Genomic DNA, 17,622 nt, shown 5'->3' with positions numbered 1-17,622 from the left:
TTGATTCAGTCATTTGGTAGAAGAAAATAGCTCCTCAACCATGTTGGGGGTTTTGGATAATGAGAAAACAACACACTTCATTCATCTGACTGTTGTTCTTATTTGTTCACTGAAGCATCTGTAATGAGATGACACAGTGTCTAGATTGAATAGACTAGCCACTTTTTGTATCTGTAGCTGACTCTCCCTGGCAAAGTGGTTTGAAGGAGTGGTTCTCAAACTTTGTGACACCTTACAGTCACTGGGGAGCTCCCTCATATCCTGGTGCCCAGTTTTCAACCCAGACAAATGAAACAAGAAACCCTGGGGGTACAAACCCAGGTATCATCAATTTTAAAGCTCACCAGGTGATTCCAGTATGTGGTCAAGTTTGAGGATTACTGGTGAAAAAATGGTGTTTATTAGGTTCTTGACGTCAGAGCATGAAAAGTCAGCTTCTCACAGAGAAAAAGGTACCCCATTTCCAAATGGTTAAATTTAAAAATGAGATAATTCTTTTGAATCTGTCAATAACCAACAGAAAACAAAAAAGCACCTATCACAAGTAGGAGAGAGATACAAACTCCTCATATACTGTGAAGGTTCTGCCCTTAGATCCAGGTTTCTCCACCCTGGGTGTGGGCACAGATGGACTTCAGTAGGTCCTCAACCTATGAAACAGCAGGCAAATTGAGTTTATGCTTATGAGCATTTTTATGGAGAGAAGGCGGCCTTATAGGCCTTATACCTTTATCTAACTCTCCAAGGGATCTCTGTGCCCAAGATATGAACAGATAGCAAAATGGACTCTGCTGCTGCTGCTGCTGCTGCTAAGTCGCTTCAGTGGTGTCCGACTCTGTGCGACCCCAGAGACAGCAGCCCACCAGGCTCCCCCATCCCTGAGATTCTCCGGGCAAGAATACTGGAGTGGGTTGCCATTTCCTTCTCCAATGCATCAAAGTGAAAAGTGAAAGAGAAGTCGCTCAGGTGTGTCCGACTCCTAGCGACCTCATGGACTGCAGCCCACCAGGCTCCTCCGTCCATGGGATTTTCCAGGCAAGAGTACTGGAGTGGGGTGCCATTGCCTTCTCCAAAAATGGACTCTACTATGTGTCTTTACTGAGCATGGAAGTGGCCTCAAAGCTTGACCAATGAAGAGATGTACTACAGAAGTTCACTTGCTCTTAAACAACTGCCCTTCTTGGAATAATGGGCCCTCCTGCTGGAGATGGGAATTTAGTTCCCATTAAGACAGCAGAAATTCCCTTCCAGGAGAGGAGGCAGAACCTCAGATGGAAGGTGAGTTGCCTATTCTTAATTTAACTCACTTGGGATCATTTCACTTCATTAGTTACTCAGTCACCTCACTTAAAACATGGACAGAAATATTGGCCTGCGCCTCAGAGGTTTAGGGGAGGTCAAGAGAAAATCACATGGACTATGTGTCTTCAAAGGTCAGAGCAGTCTGAGGGTTCACTGAAGCCCTTGTCGGGCGCCCCTCCCCTGAGCTTGCTGGTGACGTGTGGGCTGGCTGGGAGGCAGGGGAGCGGCTCACCGCGGTCGGGTCTGGCCATACCTGATCTGCCCGGTGGGTCCCTCACCGGAGGAGGGGGTCTCTCAGCGGGCGGGGGCGGAAGAGGGCCTGACCGTCCTGGTGAAGGTAAGGGAGGCGCCGACGATGACAGGGACAAGTTCCTCTGCGGGAGCCTCGGGATTTCGTCGCCACTGCCGCTGGACACGGGGGGCAGCGGGGGAGGGCCCGGCCGGCTGGGGGGCGGAGGCGGCGGGGCCTGCGAGGAGGAGGAAGGCCGCGGGGTGGACGGCACCGGGGGCTTGCTGTTCTGAGGGGGAGGCGGCGGCACAGACTCCCTGTGGATGGAGGGCCTGTTGCCCACCGGAGGAGGCGGAGGAGGGGGCTTGTCATCCAAGGCCCTGCTCGGAGTAGGAGGCAGGGGAGGCCTAGTGGAGAAAGGCGTGGAGGAGCCTGAGGGGGTGTGACGGATGGAGCCTCCTCCGAAAGCAGCACCGCGGTTTCCGGGGAAAGGGGGAGGGGTCAGCCCAGGACTGGGCTGCCGGGGAGCCCCCGGCACTAGGGGGGTCCCCCGGTTGTGCAGACTTGACTGACTGGGTCTTGGAGTATTAGGCACTGGAGGGGGGATGATATCAGGCTTTGCGCCCACTTCGGGTCTCGGGGGAGGCATTCGGTTCCTCTGAGGATCTGGGGGTCCGCTTCTGTGGCCTGCAGGAGGCACAGGGAACCTCCCTGGGCCGCTTGGGGGTGTGAAAGGTTTGGCGGATGTGGCTCTTCCTCCTGGTGGCAAGATTGGGGGTCGGCTTCCTCCAGAATCTGAAGAACAGGAAAAAAGCCGGAAAGTTAGGAACCTGAAAGGAAATCAGAGAATTAGAGTATATTGCCAGCTACTGGAAGCCCTTTCCCAGATGCTGTAAACTATAGGCAACTATGATTTATATAAATGGGGCTTCAGTGTGTCCTTCCTGGAGGCAGAGGAATAGGTCACAGCTCTCTGTTTTTCTTCTAGTCCCAGATTCTACAACCCATCAACTTTCAAAGGGATTCTGGAGCACTCTCTGGGAATTCTGGATGGACAAAAACCAGGATGATGTTGGTAAGAGTTCTGGAGAGATCACTGTTCATTACAAGAGGTCAAGAACAGAATGGGACTGCTATTGGTGGTTTCTGCTAAGGATTTTCTTTTCTCCCCATCACTATCCCAGTCCCCCAACCCTGTATCTCATGTTTGAAAAATAATTTAGCCATCTTAGGTGAAGTTATCCCAATATAAGTTTCTATATGGGAAGGCTTACCTAGCCCATTTGTTAAAGAAATGTGCAAGAGAGGATGGGAAAAATATAATGGAAAAATTATGGCTGAAATAAGAAACTGTAAAGGAAAAAAGCTGTTAAAGTTTAATTGAAAGAGCTGACACCAGGAAGTGGTCTTAATCTGGAAACAAGTAGGCAATTATACAGTTTTTTCCCTAGTAGGTCGTTCCACTTCAATAATATAGGACAGAACCACCCTACTACATAATTAATGTTCGACTGCTTTGGTTCAGCAAAGGGCAGAACTAAAGAGGAACCAAAGTTATGGAAAAATTCAAATCACTACTGCAGAGTCTCTTGCAACCCAAACTCATTCTTCAAAAAATGCTTAGCCTGGAAACTCCTACCAGTTTAAACATGCACCAATTATTTATTGAGTACCTGCTATACTATAAACCAACCATTATTCTAGATGCTAGAGGCAGAGGAGTAAACAAAATAGAAACAATCCAGTTCTCTTGTAGTTTATGTTCTTACGGAGATGAACAAAAACCCGGTAAACATAAATATTTTCAGATCATTATAAGTACTAAAAATAAACTAAAATAGGCTGATGACATGAAGAGTGCTAGAGAGGCCAGGATAGGTGGACATGGCTGGGGATGGCTCCTCTGGGGATGTGACATTTGAGCTAAGGCCAGCCATGGAAAGGAGGAAGAGAGGTGCTTCAGTTGGAGTGTCAGCAGGTACAGAGACCCTGAGGTGGAAGTAAGCTTAAGTTAAAAAACCAAGGCTCATATGCCAGGGACACAGTGAGCACAGAGGAGAACACTGTCAAATGCAGCCTGAGTGGTCAGCAGAAGCCGGGTGATTAAGAGCCTTGTAGGCCAAAAGGAGTTCAGATTTCACCCAGAAGTCCAATGAGAAACATTTGGCTGGATTTATACAATGGAGTAATGTGAACTCTAGAGAGAATTTTTTGTTTTGACTTTAGCACTAGAAATTAGCTATATTTTCCTTGGCTGTGTGGTATGTTTCTATGTCACCAACTTGTGATAAGTTTTATCTTCAAAGTTTGGATGAAAGTGAAAAAAAGTGAAAGTCGCTCGGTTGTGTCAGACTCTTTGCAACCCATGGACTATACAGTCCAGGGAATTCTCCAGGCCAGAATACAGGAGTGGGTAGCCTTTCCCTTCTCCGAGCGATATTCCCAACCCAGGGATTGAATCCAGGTCTCCCACATTGCAGGTGGATTCTTTACCAGCTGGGCAACAAGGGAAGCCCAAGAATACCAGAGAGAGTGGGTAGCCTATCCTTTCTCCAGCGGATCTTCCCGACCCAGAAATTGAACCAGGGTCTCCTGCACTGCAGGTGGATTCTTTACCCACTGAGCTACCAGGGAAGCCCTAAAGGTACAGTTATTATCCATAGCTACATCTACATGTAGGACCCAATATGCAAATTGTATGCTGTGAAAGTATATACTTCTGGTACACCATTTTGTGCATTAACTTCAATTCCATCTTCATTTAATTATTTTACTTCCAGTTGTCTCTGGCCTAAATTTCCTCACTTACTATTAGAGTACTGAACGTATGCATATGTCTGCTGCCTCAAAACCTTTCAGTAGGTTTTAAATATACAAATTCTAAATGCAGGCCTAGCAAGATAAAATCTCTTATATTAGTGAGTCTCCCTCTAGATTTTGACAATCCAAAACTAACATAGTCAGCTAACTCTGAGGATTCAGTGCCTTTATCTTCATGTGAATGTGAGAATTTCCCAGTGACATTTTAAAAGACCATGGAATTAAAAATAAAATTCTTCTAGCACAGTAAACATTAAAAAATAAAATTTCATGGAAAACTTTCTTGAGTTTCTGTCACAATCAGGGAAGAGCCTCACGCACTCTGTAAGGTTTTTAATTTAGGCATGACCAGGTTCAGTTTTCTTTCTGCCATTCTGTTCACAGACATTACTATAGGACCCATTTCCATGGCTTCCTGCAGAGAATACTAGAATCGCTGGCCCTGAAATGGCAAATGTCTGCCAGGCAAAATGCCCTTCTAGATTTTTGTGAGATATGTAATTATATTCTATAAGACATGCTCCACTGTGTGTTTGAAAAGAGACTCACAAGTATTTACTCCACTAGACAGCTAGGTCAGACTACCTCACAAAGAAAGCTGAATCTGCCATGTCACCAGACAGAGTTTCCATGATTTTTCTCTCATTTGCTCCTTCCTTTTCTTTCCAATCTAGCTCACCCTTTAGAAAAGTACAAAAAAGTACAAGTTTCCCCAAGGACACTGGGCAAATATTTAACAGCTAGATGGAGCTGTCTGATCCTGATTTAAAAAGAAAAAACGATGCTAAATAGAGTCCCTCTTATAAAACGGTGTTAGCGTTTCAAGCAATCTAAAATGTTTTAAAGGGCATAGTGCCTTAGAGGGGATGCCAAATCTCAAACCGCCAGATTGTGCCTTAGTCTTCGGTTACTAAGGGAAGAAAATGCTCTTTACCATTCTCCCTGTTGGCTGTGGATCTCAGCTTCGGCATTCCAGCCTGGAACAGTCCTCCCAAACCGGGTGGTCCACCTCCTCCAAAACTTCCACCACCTCCGCCGCCGCCACCTCCGCCGTAGCCGCCGCCACCTCCGCCATAGCTGCCGCCGCCACCACCACCACCAGCAGCTCCTTTAGGTTCTGTAGAAGGAAGAAGACACATTCTTTTCACATGTATGAAGACACTGCCGGAGAACTTCACCAGTCCTGGCCCAGGTAAACAATAATGATACAGCAGGAAGCTGGCTGACCCTAAGCCCATGGTGGACAACTGCGATTTCATTAGAGGGTAGGATTTTAAGGACTCACCCTATCTCTAGCCAGAAAAGCAGAAGAGGGTTCTTTCTACTCCAGGGCTATCTCAAGCCCTGTGGTGGAAGAATTGGTAATAGATAATGTCTTTCCTCCACGTGGCTCACTGCCATATGAATTAATAATATCTATTTGCTCTGTATCAGAAGATTTGGCAAATAAAAGTATCTTAAAAGAAAGAATGTGTTAAGGGAGGAGAAGATGCAATAAAAGGTGAGAAGAAAGGAACAGGTAAAAATAGAAGAAAGTAAAATATCCCATAATTCTGCTTCATGGAAATACCTGCTGTTTTTGTATATTTTTTCCCCTGCCAGTTTTTTCACTGGATATACTTTTTTTCTTAAAATTAAGACCAAATTCACTACATAGTTTTTAGTCTGCTTTTTTCACTCAATATTGTTAGCATTTCCCATGTTATTAAATATTCTCTGAAAGCATGAGTTTAAAGGATTGCATTGTGTTTTAGAACATGAATGTGCTGTAATTTATTTAACCATTTACTTATTTGATGGCCTTTCAGGTTGATTTCAATTTTTTAATATCATAAAAAGCAACAGTAGACTTTAACATTTTAAAAATTCTTTGCAACTTGAGACAATGTAAAGATTGTTTTAGTTTGCATTTGTTGCCAAAAAAAAAAATTGTGAAAGATTCTGAAATGGGCAGACCAACAAAAAGGGAAAAGAAGAAGAAAGAAAAGGATTACCAAGTATCCAGTTAGCCTTCTGGGTCATTTCCCATTGCCTTTGAGGTAGTCTATAACTCTGTAAGTTGTAGAAAACTGAAAATAATGCGTATTTGTCCACAGAAATGCATATTAGCTGTGTTCAGTGTAATTCAACTGATTATTGACCTATTTTACACCTATTTGCAAATTCATTTCAACACTCACCTGCCTGAATACGTGTGGTACTTATAATTCTCCTTTGAATTGATAATATCATATTGGTTCCCTCATTAAATTAATGAGCTATATAAAATATTTGATATGTTTATTTTATATCCATATTAGAGCCATGATTTTACCCTCTTTAAAAAACTATCTCTTACCAATTTATGTATGTATGTTTTATGAGGCTAAGTACTGTTTAAAGTTCTACCCCTGGAAAACTTTGTTGAGTCTTTGATAAATATTACATGATATCTACAAAATAATCTGAGAGAACTGACACTTTTATGATATTTAGACTTTATGGAAACACACTATGTTTTCCCATGTGTTCTGATTCATTCAGTAAAACTTTATAATTTTCGTAATGAGAGTCACCCATACTTCTTTCAGGGTTACTTCATATACATTTTTGTTGAAATGATGAATGTTTTTGCTACTGTAGTTTGGATATGGTTATTATTGGCATCAGGAAATTTCATTTGATATCTAATAAATCACTTTGCATTTTCAAAATTAAAACTTATTAATTTTTTACCTTGGATTTTCTGAGCTTCTCTGGTGGCTCAAATGGTAAAGATTCTGCCTGCAATGCAGGAGACCTGGGTTCAATCCCTGGATCAAGAAGACCTCCTGGAGAAGGGAATGGCAACCCACTCCAGTATTCTTACCTGGAGAATCCCAGGGACAGAGAAGTCTGGTGGGCACAGTCCATGGGGTCACAAAGAGTCAGACACAGCTGAGTGACTACCACTTTCACTTTGGCTTTTCTAATAGACAAATGGTTTGCAGATCATAAAGGTTTTACCTCCTCTTTTCTAACAGTTGTATATCTTATTTCTCTTTTACATAAGAAATTACTTTGATGACTGAGTTTCCATAATAATGTTATTAATGTTTCATTAATTTAAAGATGATTTATTTTAAAATAATTATAAAGAATAAATATACATTATATATTTATCTTAAAAGTAAATTATTAATGTCACTAGTACTGTAAAACTGAGTAAATAATATTTTGCTTTTAATGAGAATTACTGTAATGTTTCAAAGTTACATATTCACTGTTGGTTTGAAATAACTTTTTTTCTTCTAAATATTCATAGTTAGCAAGGATCATTCTACTCTGGGTTTTTAAGACTATTTTTATAGCATGGAATTTTATCAAATGCCTATTTAGGATTTACTGAGATGGGAATACCAGACCACCTGACCTGCCTCTTGAGAAACCTATGTGCAGGTCAGGAAGCAACAGTTAGAACTGCACATGGAACAACAGACTGGTTCCAAATAGGAAAAGGAGTAACGTCAAGGCTGCATATTGTCACCCTGCTTATTTAACTTACATGCAGAGTACATCATGAGAAATGCTGGGCTGGAAGAAGTACAAGCTGGAATCAAGATTGCCGGGAGAAATATCAATCTTCCTCAGATATGCAGATGACACCACCCTTATGGCAGAAAGTGAAGAGGAACTAAAAAGCCTCTTGATGAAAGTGAAAGTGGAGAGTGAAAAAGTTGGCTTAAAGCTCAACATTCAGAAAACGAAGATCATGGCATCGGGTCCCATCACTTCATGGGAAATAGATGGGGAAACAGTGGAAACAGTGTCAGACTTTATTTTTCTGTGCTCCAAAATCACTGCAGATGGTGACTGCAGCCATGAAATTAAAAGATGGTAACCCCTTAGAAGAAAAGTTATGACCAACCTAGATAGCATATTCAAAAGCAGAGACATTACTTTGCTGACTTTGCCGACTAAGTCAAGGCTATGGTTTTTCCTGTGGTCATGTATGGATGTGAGAGTTGGACTGTGAAGAAGGCTGAGCACCAAAGAATTGATGCTTTTGAACTGTGGTGTTGGAGAAGACTCTTGAGAGTCCCTTGGACTGCAAGGAGATCCAACCAGTCCATTCTAAAGGAGATCAGTCCTGGGTGTTCTTTGGAAGGATGCTAAAGCTGAAACTCCAGTACTTTGGCCACCTCACGTGAAGAGTTGACTCATTGGAAAAGACTCTGATGCTGGGAGGGATTGGGGGCAGGAGGAAGAGGGAACAACAGAGGATGAGATGGCTGGATGGCATCACTGACTCGATAGACGTGAGTTTGAGTGAACTCCGGGAGATGGTGATGGACAGGGAGGCCTGGTGTGCTGTGATTCATGGGGTTGCAAAGAGTCGGACACAACTGAGCAACTGAACTGAACTGAGATCATTATATAGTTTTCCTTATTTGGTATGATGGATATATAGGCTTTCTAACATTAAAAATGAGATAAACCCTGGTCTTGGTAAATTATAAAATTATTACTTTTAATACGGTATACTACTGAACTAGAGTCTTTGGGTTTTTTAGTCAATGATCATATGTGGCCTTTCATCTATGATCATAAGTGGTCTATACGTAGTAAGGTTTCTTAACCTTGGAACTACTGACATTTTGGGTCAGATAATTCTTTGTTGTGGGTTCTCTGTTGTTATTCTCTGTAAATGTTTACAGCATCCCTGGCCTCTGCCCACTAGATGTCAGTAGGAACCCCTCCCTCAAGTTGTAATAACTAAAGATGCCATTAGGCATTGCTACATGTCCCCTGAGACATTGATACACAGCTGCCTTTGTCATGTTTTGATATTAGGATCATGTTAGTCTCATTACACCTATCAGGTAGCTTTCCTGTCTATGTTTAGGGATGATTTATATAGTGTTTGAATTAGCTATGTCTTAAAATCTGAATTTTCTGATAAAAATTATCTGGCTCTAAAGCTTTGTAGAGAAAAAGTAATTTGATAAAGTTTTCAACTTTTCCCTTGTTCATTGAGGCTTCATGAGTGATTTCTGGTAAATCTGTACTTTTCTTAAAAAATTTATTTAAGATTTCAAAATGTTTTAGCATATAACTTCATTGTAGCTTCCTTAATTTTAGAAAATCTGCTTTGAATCATTTATTTAATCTGCTTTCTGAGTTCTGTTTTATTCACTGATGTTTTCTTTTTTTCTAGATTAGATTTATTGTAAGTCTGTGTTGGCTCTGTACCTTTTCTAGGTGTAAGACTTTCTGGGATACTAATGGGAACTCTGCTAATAGAACAAACAATCTGATAATGAGCTCTCAAGAATTACTTCACATAATAAAATATATCAAATTAGAATAAGTTTCTAGAAGTGTGCGTAAAATTGCTTCCATATAAAATTTAAAATTTTTACTAATTTTAATTATTGCCAGTAATATGAATAATGTCCTTGTCATTCAAATGTCATTCACTGATGAAGGATACATTTTGGAATACTACAGTTCATAGGACACCTTTACCTGGAATTGAACAGTCAAAGAGAATGATGTACTGTTCTAACAGACATCATACATTAGCGTTCTTAACTTGGAGCATTTGTGCTGCTTTAAGATAGGGAAACTAAACTAGTTGAGGTTAGCTAACTGGCTCCAGGTCACTTTGCTAGCATTAAATTAAATTGCTGACCTTGAGGACAAGGCTGACCTCAACATGCATAACCATGGTCAACATTTTAACATAGAGCCCAGGGAGGTTCTACCTGCAAACAATACAAAACCATGGATGAACTTTGCCACTTGTGAAGTGCTTGAGACAACAGTATTAGTGTCTAACTAAGTTCATGGACAACAAGGGCATGCATTGGTTGCATCTGGTGTCCACAAAGCACAGTGCATTCTTAAACATCACTCAGCAGCTGAAAGGGAGAACCAACACTTATTTCCATTTTAATGAGAGAAGTGTATCTTGAAGAATATAATGAATTTCCACTAGTGGATTCAGAACTAGGCCCCAGACTGTCCATTCTCCTTCAACATCTAGGGAATTCACGTCTCCAGAGTCTGCGCTCCCTCTCATAGTGAGAGAACCATTGGGCTCTGTTCTGGAGGTTGGCAGTTTGCAGACGGAGTTCCTCTAGCCCCACAGCAGGCACCACGATTCAATGGCATTGGATGTAGGCTCCCCAGACAGAACTGCCCAGGCTGGGCAAGCCCCTGGGAGAACCTCGTGACAAAGATAAGGAACACTAAGGGACTGATTATATAATAACCATACCATTTTGTGAGCATTTTGACCCATTATAGATAAGAGTGTTGAAAGTCAAAGACCCCCTAGTTCCACTGAGGTGTGGTACATTCTGATATGTACCACCCTGCCCAGTAACAGAGCAGCACTCAAAAGCCTTTGTCATGACACTCCTCTTTCTACCTTCTTCCCACACCAGTGTTCTCACCTAACTCTCATCTTTCTCTTCTACCCATTAGGACTCCCTGGTAGCTCAGCTGGTAAATAATCTGCCTGCAATGCAGGAAGACCCCAGTTCAATTCCCAGGTTGAGAAGATCTGCTGGAGAAGGGGTAGGCTACCCACTCCAGTTTTCTTGGGCTTCCCTGGTGGCTCAGCTGGTAAAGAATCCACCTGCAGTGCGGGAGACCTGGGTTTGATCCTGGGGTTGGGAAGATCCCCCAGAGGAGGGAACAGCTACCCAATCCAGTATTCTGGCCTGGAGAGTTCCCTGGACTGTACAGTCCATGGGGTTGCAGAGAGTCAGACAGGACTGAGTGACTTTCACTTTCACATCTCATAATTCTCATCTTTCTCTTCTACTCATTAGACACTTTTCCTAGAAACTCTTCCTAAAGCTCTTCTAATCCTCCAGTCGGCTAAAATCCTACATCATTATTCCCTTGTCTACAAAGCTCCCTCTGGTGATTTTTGGGCAGTCTATTTTCTGTTGAGTCCAAGTGGGATCCATAGTCTAGGACAAATTCTGGGCATAGCTGGCTGGCAATGGAAATGTCTAGGAGTGCAAGGAGATAGTCTTGAGGCCTGATAATTAACTTCTGGTAGATTCTAGTCATCTGTAATGTTTCATTCTGTTGTAAATGTTAATAAGTAGCCCTGTATGGTAGGTGCTTGTTTGTTTATACATATCCTATCTTGTTCCAGAAAGTAGCTTGGATTTATGATGGATATAAGCAAAGTTGTGATCTCATTTCCTCTCTCTCCAACCTCCTAATAATCATATCTGTACACGTGAATTATACATTCCGGGCAACATAACACTCTCAAGCATTGTCTCATTTGATGCTCACAACAAACATGTGTGGGCAGTGAAACAGCTATTATCTCCATTTTACAAATGGAGACAAAAGGTTGAAGATGGTCAGCGCTTAAATCTACATCCTTTGATTCCAAGACTAGGGCTCTTTACATATTTCATGCTGCCTTTTGCTCTCTGGTAAGACAAGGGGTTAATTTCCAGAAAGTGTTGTAAAGTGTTGTGAATAATTCAGAGAATCACTGCTGTATGTGTCTTGGACAAAGAATTATTATACTGGCTTCCTGCAGCATTAGAGGGAACCCAGGCCAGAGCCATGGCCTACAATGAATGATACAGTCCCTTATTCTGCTAGCTTCACAGCTGTTGTTAACCAGAAAAAAAAAAAAAAAACAAAACCACACACAAAACTTTTTTGGTGGGAAGGGTAGGGTTGATTGTTAGGTCATAAACCACTATCTCCGTGGAAAATAACTTTTTTTTACTTACTGTCCAATATTGGTGCACTTCTGTCATTGGTGACTGTCTTCTTTAGTTTCTTTCCTTTGCTGATGTCAGAGAGCAGAGCATTTCTCCCAGCCTGCTCTGACTTACTCAAGGAAGGCTTTTCTGTATTGGCCTGAAAGGAAACCATGCAAACACGTATTCATCTTCTGAATTAACATCATGTACTACAGCACTCAATGGGAACAGCTAGAGTATTGGAAGCTTGTTATTAAGGTTCTTGGCAATAGGCTGTAAATTCTCCACAAGTTTTAGACCCGATGTCATTCTTTTTAAGATCCAGACATTTGGGAGCAGATGCAGCAATAAATTACATTCATTTTTCACGCAGGAAGAGTCAGTCCCTGATCAAAGTCTCTGAAAATTCAGACCACAATCTGGCAGTAACTGACAGAGCCAGGGTTGGGTGGCTAGAGACGAGAAGAGAATTTTAAGTCTGAGAGGAATCTGCAGGATACTGTGAGGCTTCATCCTCTAGAATGTTCTCTGAAGAATATATTCTCTTTCTTGTCTTTTGGAACTAAGCTGGTTTAAGGGGACAAGTGCCTTTAGTAAAAAGGGTCAGCTGTATTTTTTAATGCACCAAAATTTTAGAAAATAATTCCCTCTGGTTTCATTGCCAGATAATTTTTTCTTTTTAATTTAAGGCAGATTGGAGGTATAATACATATAGTTTTTACATTTTAGGTATAGTAAAATTGCTCTTTTAGTGTAAAGTCCTGTGAATTCTGCAAACATATACAATCGTGTAGCCATCAAGATCCACAACATTTCCTTTACCTCCCAAACTCCCTTCACATTCTTCTGGCCTAAGGGGTTCCTCATGTGTAATCCCTTTTTACAAATTATTTGTTTGTTAATTCTTTTCCACTATGGTTTATTACAGGATATTAAATATAGTTAACTGAATCCTTTTGAAAGCTTACCTCACAGAGGCTGCACAGTAGACAAAGGTGCTACTTTAAAACCTTTGGGTATTTTCTATGATTTCAGAATTTTTGGGAAAGCTCCTTACTGTGAAATTACGATCTTGTTTTTCCAGAATTCTTTTGAGGAGCAGGGACAATAAGAGCCCAGCAAATGGACTCAGAAGTAGGCGTGTGCCTGTGTCTGTCACACTTGGAAACTGGCTTGGTCTAGCCTGGTCCAGGCAGAGTCGTCTTCCCCAAACCCAGAGGTGCTTCTGGCAGGCCTGAGAGTCCTTCGAGGGACTCTGAAAGGCTCTGACTTCAGACATGCCAGGAAAGGCCACAGGGAGTAAACCTGGGCAAGTGTAGCTTGATACCTGACCCAGCTGTTTATTATAGTTAGAGGCAGAGGGAGAGCTCAGAAAACCCTGAAGCAGGTTAAACAGAAATCTCTGTGTTAAGCTGAAAGGGTCTTAAAATAATTAAGGTATTACTTGCTCATGATAATAACAGCTAACGTTTGCATAGCTTTTACTGTGGATCAGGAATCGTTTTTAGCATTTTCTGTATATTAGTTCATTCAGTCCTCATCAACTCTGTGAGTTTATAGAGTTAAGGAAACTAAGGCACAGGGAAGTTAAATCATCGCTTGGGTCACCCAGCTCGTAAGAGAAGGAGCTCAGATTAAAAGCCTGGCAGCCTGGCTCCAGAGCCCAAGACCTGACAGAAGGATGAACATGGGGTCCCGAATGCCTCTTCCCCAAATTGGGAAGATATTAAAGAGTGCAAACTTGCAACTAAAAGATGACTAAGCTCTGGAGATCTAACTGTAAGCCATAGTTATTAAAGTTAACAACGCTGCATTATGCACTTCAAAGCTGTTAAGAGACCAGAACTTAAATGTTCTCACCACAAAAAAGAAATAATAATTATGTAATAGAGGCATTAGCTAAAACAACAGTGGCAGTTATATTGTAATACATAACTGTATCGACTCAACATGCTGTACACCTTAAACTTACACAATGTTATATGTCAATTATATCTCAGTTGAAAAAAATAGATAAAATGCCCTTTGCCTACTGACCTCCATCCAACCCTCCTCTGAAGCAAGCCTGTTAAGAGCTTCTCGGCAGTCAGTTCCAGAAAGGCTCTTTGCATATACAGTTCACTTTTGCTAATGGGATCACCCTCTATTGCTGAAACTTGTTTTTATAACTTAACCATGCCTTGGACATCTTGGAAAGAGCTTTCTGAATTACCTATTGTCTTGAACCTAAAGATAAAAAACCTGAGGCCTAAAGAGGGTTAATCGGAGAAGGCAATGGCACCCCACTCCAGTACTCTTGCCTGGCAAATCCCGTGGATGGAGGAGCCTGGTAGGCTGCAGTCCATGGGGTCACTAGGAGTCGGACATGACTGAGCGACTTCACTTTCACTTTTCACTTTCATGCATTGGAGAAGGAAATGGCAACCCACTCCAGTGTTCTTGCCTGGAGAATCCCAGGGATGGGGGAACCTGCTGGGTTGCCGTCTCTGGGGTCACACAGAGTTGGACACGACTGAAGTGACTTAGCAGCAGCAGCAAAGAGGGTTAATAACATGTCCATGTTGGTTTTCTTCATGGTTTTGGGTCAGCAACCCTCCTTGGCCTCCTGTTCTGCCTCAAATTTTATTGATAACTCACTATTAAACCTTGAGTGTGCTAGTTATAATTTTTCAAATACACATTAAAATAAACACATGAGCATTTTTTTTTTTTAAATCAAGGCATGAACTACCCAGCAGTAGTACACAACTATAGTTTTCGGGAAATAAAAGCTAGTTCTTCTATGTTCACCAGATCAGAGCTTTTCAAACTCATTTTAGGGAAGGGTGAATTTTTAAGAAAAAAATTTCCAATCCATCATGGACCGATATTTTGTAAAATAACAATGAATTATTAAACAAAAGAATTAGTTTTAAAAAGATACACAAAATACAATCTTAGAAGAAATAGACACAACACCATTATCAGATTGCTCTAAATTACTCTAAATTTCTGTCTTTATTTTGAGGGGACTGTAACCAGGAGTTGGAGGATTACACTTGGAATAGCAATGAGCTAATTAATGGTCTGTTCTCCCAACTAGGGTCCAGCCTGAGACGGGCTAGAAAGAAGCCTGGAAGCCTGGGCAAAAGACTCTCTCTGAGCTTCAGTTTCCCCGAGTGAAGAGTGAAGGCATCGCATGCTAGGGGGTACTTCTGGGAGCCTTTCCGATGACTGCATGGAGGGCTGATTGGAAGAGGCTTCCTGGAAGAGGGTGCACTAACTTCCAGGACATGTCCATCATGGGGCGGACGGGCCCAGAGAATACATTCCTTCGGAAAGTACGCATGGAAACGTGAGGATGGACTTAAAGGGCAAAATAAGGGTGTGGGGGAGGATGGCATGGGAGATGGGGCTTATTTGTCCAAAACAGAGTGGGAAGAAAGATGGGGAGAGGCAGAGAAAAAGAAATGAGTGAATCTGGAGGACACATTAATGGATGCATTTTCAGATAGATGGGCAGACCTGGGTTTCTGGACTATCCTGCCCAGATGGTAAAGGCCGGAAGCTGAGTCCATTTGAATGGAAAAAGGGCAAACTGGGCATAATTGGTCCTGTGAACCTGTCCTGGGCCAGCATGTTTGAATGAATAGGATATGTCTCCCTTGACAGACGAGGTGGAGCAAACCTAACTAATCCACATTCTGCATGTGTTCTATGCATTGTATGAGACTTCAGACTACAAAACATTTTTTCTGCTGTATCTCAGCATCTGGCTTACTCCAGCACCTGGAGGGCTTACCATATCATTCATATTTAAGCCAGAACATAAACCCACTGAAAACTAACACATGAGTGCCAGGTTTGAGTCTGTTTAGCTTGCTTCACGCATGGATCATAGATGGGGAGAGCCACTCACCAGAGCAAACGTGGGCGGTGGCGGGGGCGCTGGAGGGGGTGGGACGGGCATCTTGAACAGTTAGCTTTCAACAGTCTGGCTGACAAATCTGTAAAACAAAACAGAGAGAAACAAAGCACCGTCACATGTTGGATGTCTCAATAATTCTCTGCCCTAATCTTCCTTCCCCTTTCACCTCAAAGGGACAGTCTGAGTTTCTATAAGAGGCGGGATTCCTTTACAACGTGGCTAGGATGTTACTCTTCTGGAAGGATGCAGCCGGAGAAGATTCTCAGCCAGAGTGCCCGGAGATACTGCGAGCAAAGTGCAGTGCCACAGGCTGCTTAATCTCACCACCACCAAAGCAGGTCGGGGAAGGCTCCTGGCCTGCAGCCCGAGGAAGCCGGGAGGTTATCAGGGAACAATAGTAGTGCATCCCAGCCAAGACTGACTTTCAAGTGGCTCCTCTCCCTCACTTGTCTCCCTGGTGCAGTCCTCTCCTGGGCTTGCCCACTCGGTGCCCCGCAGCGTTTCTTCTCCGTCAAGAGATTCCTGACATCTGTCTAGGTCTGGGTGGCTGCGCAGGAATGTAAAGATAAATCTATTTCTATTCTTGCCCTTGAAGTTCATCCAGTCCTCCAGGGAAAGGAGATGGGGACAAGGTAAGATGGGCAAGGAGGCCAGGTTCCTACCTCTGTACTACTTGGCACTTCCTTACAGGAGCCAGAGGGAAAAAGAGAGGAGGACTCCAACCACTGACTTGCAGCTGTTTACTAGAAACAGGGTTCCTTAGAAAGGCTTTCTGCAGAGTGTGATGCTCAGGGGACAGAGGGAAGGCCAGACTCCAGGCTGTAGGACAGTACAGAGAAGCCATGGTGGGCCGCACCAGTAAAGGGGCAGCCTGGTCAATGTCAGGAGCTAAGCAAAGGGAAGGAAGTGCCCCAAGAGTGATGCTAACCACCAATCCTGGCTTGTTTTCCCCCAGTCCTCAGAGTCCTGTCCCTGGGACAGATGCCCCACCCCTCAGCCACTTTCACACCCTCAGCATCCCAGCTTCTCCCACCTAGACCTTGCTACTTCTGGATCAGCAGGGCTCCTGGATCAGTCTCAGACCATCACCATGAGAAACATCACATCTCAGCCCCGCTGCCCACACTGAATTTTTTTCAGCATTTTGACAAGATCCCTGGGTGATTCATATGCATTAATGTTTGAGAAGCCTGGTCACGGAGCCTTAAACCAAGAGAGCAGCCTGAGACACTGACCACCTGAATAACACTGTTCTTATGTAATGTGTGTCCTGAATTTTAAACAGCGGAATTATCTTTCTTTTATTTTCTCTGAATTGCAGAAAACAGTTTCTTAGAATTTAAAGTATTAATTTAGCTCAATCACTAAAAGTTGAGGGAAACTTACACCTTGAATCAAATATAGATAGCCCTTGAACAATGAGTTTGAACTTCACGGATCCACTTAGAGATGGATGTTTTTCCACAGTAAACATTGCAGTGCGACACCATCTATGGGTGACTGAATCAAAAGATGCAGAATCGGTACAGGGGACCCGTGGATTTGAGGAGCAACTGTGCATGGAGTATCGGTGCCTCTAACCTCCATATCGATGGTTCAAGGGTCAGCTGTACTTTCTATTGAAGTTCTGCTGGATGGCTTGCTTTCTGTGATGT

At 42.7% G+C, this 17,622-nt stretch overlaps 1 protein-coding gene across 4 annotated transcripts in view; it reads right to left on the bottom strand.

Annotated features, from left to right (window-relative positions):
* WIPF1 (WAS/WASL interacting protein family member 1) overlaps positions 1-17,622 on the bottom strand; it is a 111,299-nt gene that overhangs the window by 13,678 nt on the left and 79,999 nt on the right. For 3 of the 4 annotated variants that reach the window (XM_069577149.1, XM_069577148.1, XM_069577150.1), the window contains exons 2-5: positions 15,959-16,046; positions 12,088-12,217; positions 5,286-5,468; positions 1,556-2,326 (exon numbers count right to left, since the gene is read on the bottom strand). In XM_069577149.1, coding sequence (XP_069433250.1) covers positions 1,556-2,326; positions 5,286-5,468; positions 12,088-12,217; positions 15,959-16,009 — 1,135 coding nt within the window. In that variant the 5' untranslated portion in view covers positions 16,010-16,046. Of the gene's footprint in view, positions 1-1,555; positions 2,327-5,285; positions 5,469-12,087; positions 12,218-15,958; positions 16,385-17,622 lie in introns of all 4 variants that reach the window. The other variant, XM_069577151.1, reaches the window with a different exon arrangement.

This window comes from Ovis canadensis, chromosome 2, assembly GCF_042477335.2.
Source record: "Ovis canadensis isolate MfBH-ARS-UI-01 breed Bighorn chromosome 2, ARS-UI_OviCan_v2, whole genome shotgun sequence".
NCBI classification, from domain to species: domain Eukaryota; kingdom Metazoa; phylum Chordata; class Mammalia; order Artiodactyla; family Bovidae; genus Ovis; species Ovis canadensis.
The sequence above is the reverse complement of the archived record's forward strand: the minus strand, read 5'-3'. Positions and strand labels throughout refer to the sequence as shown.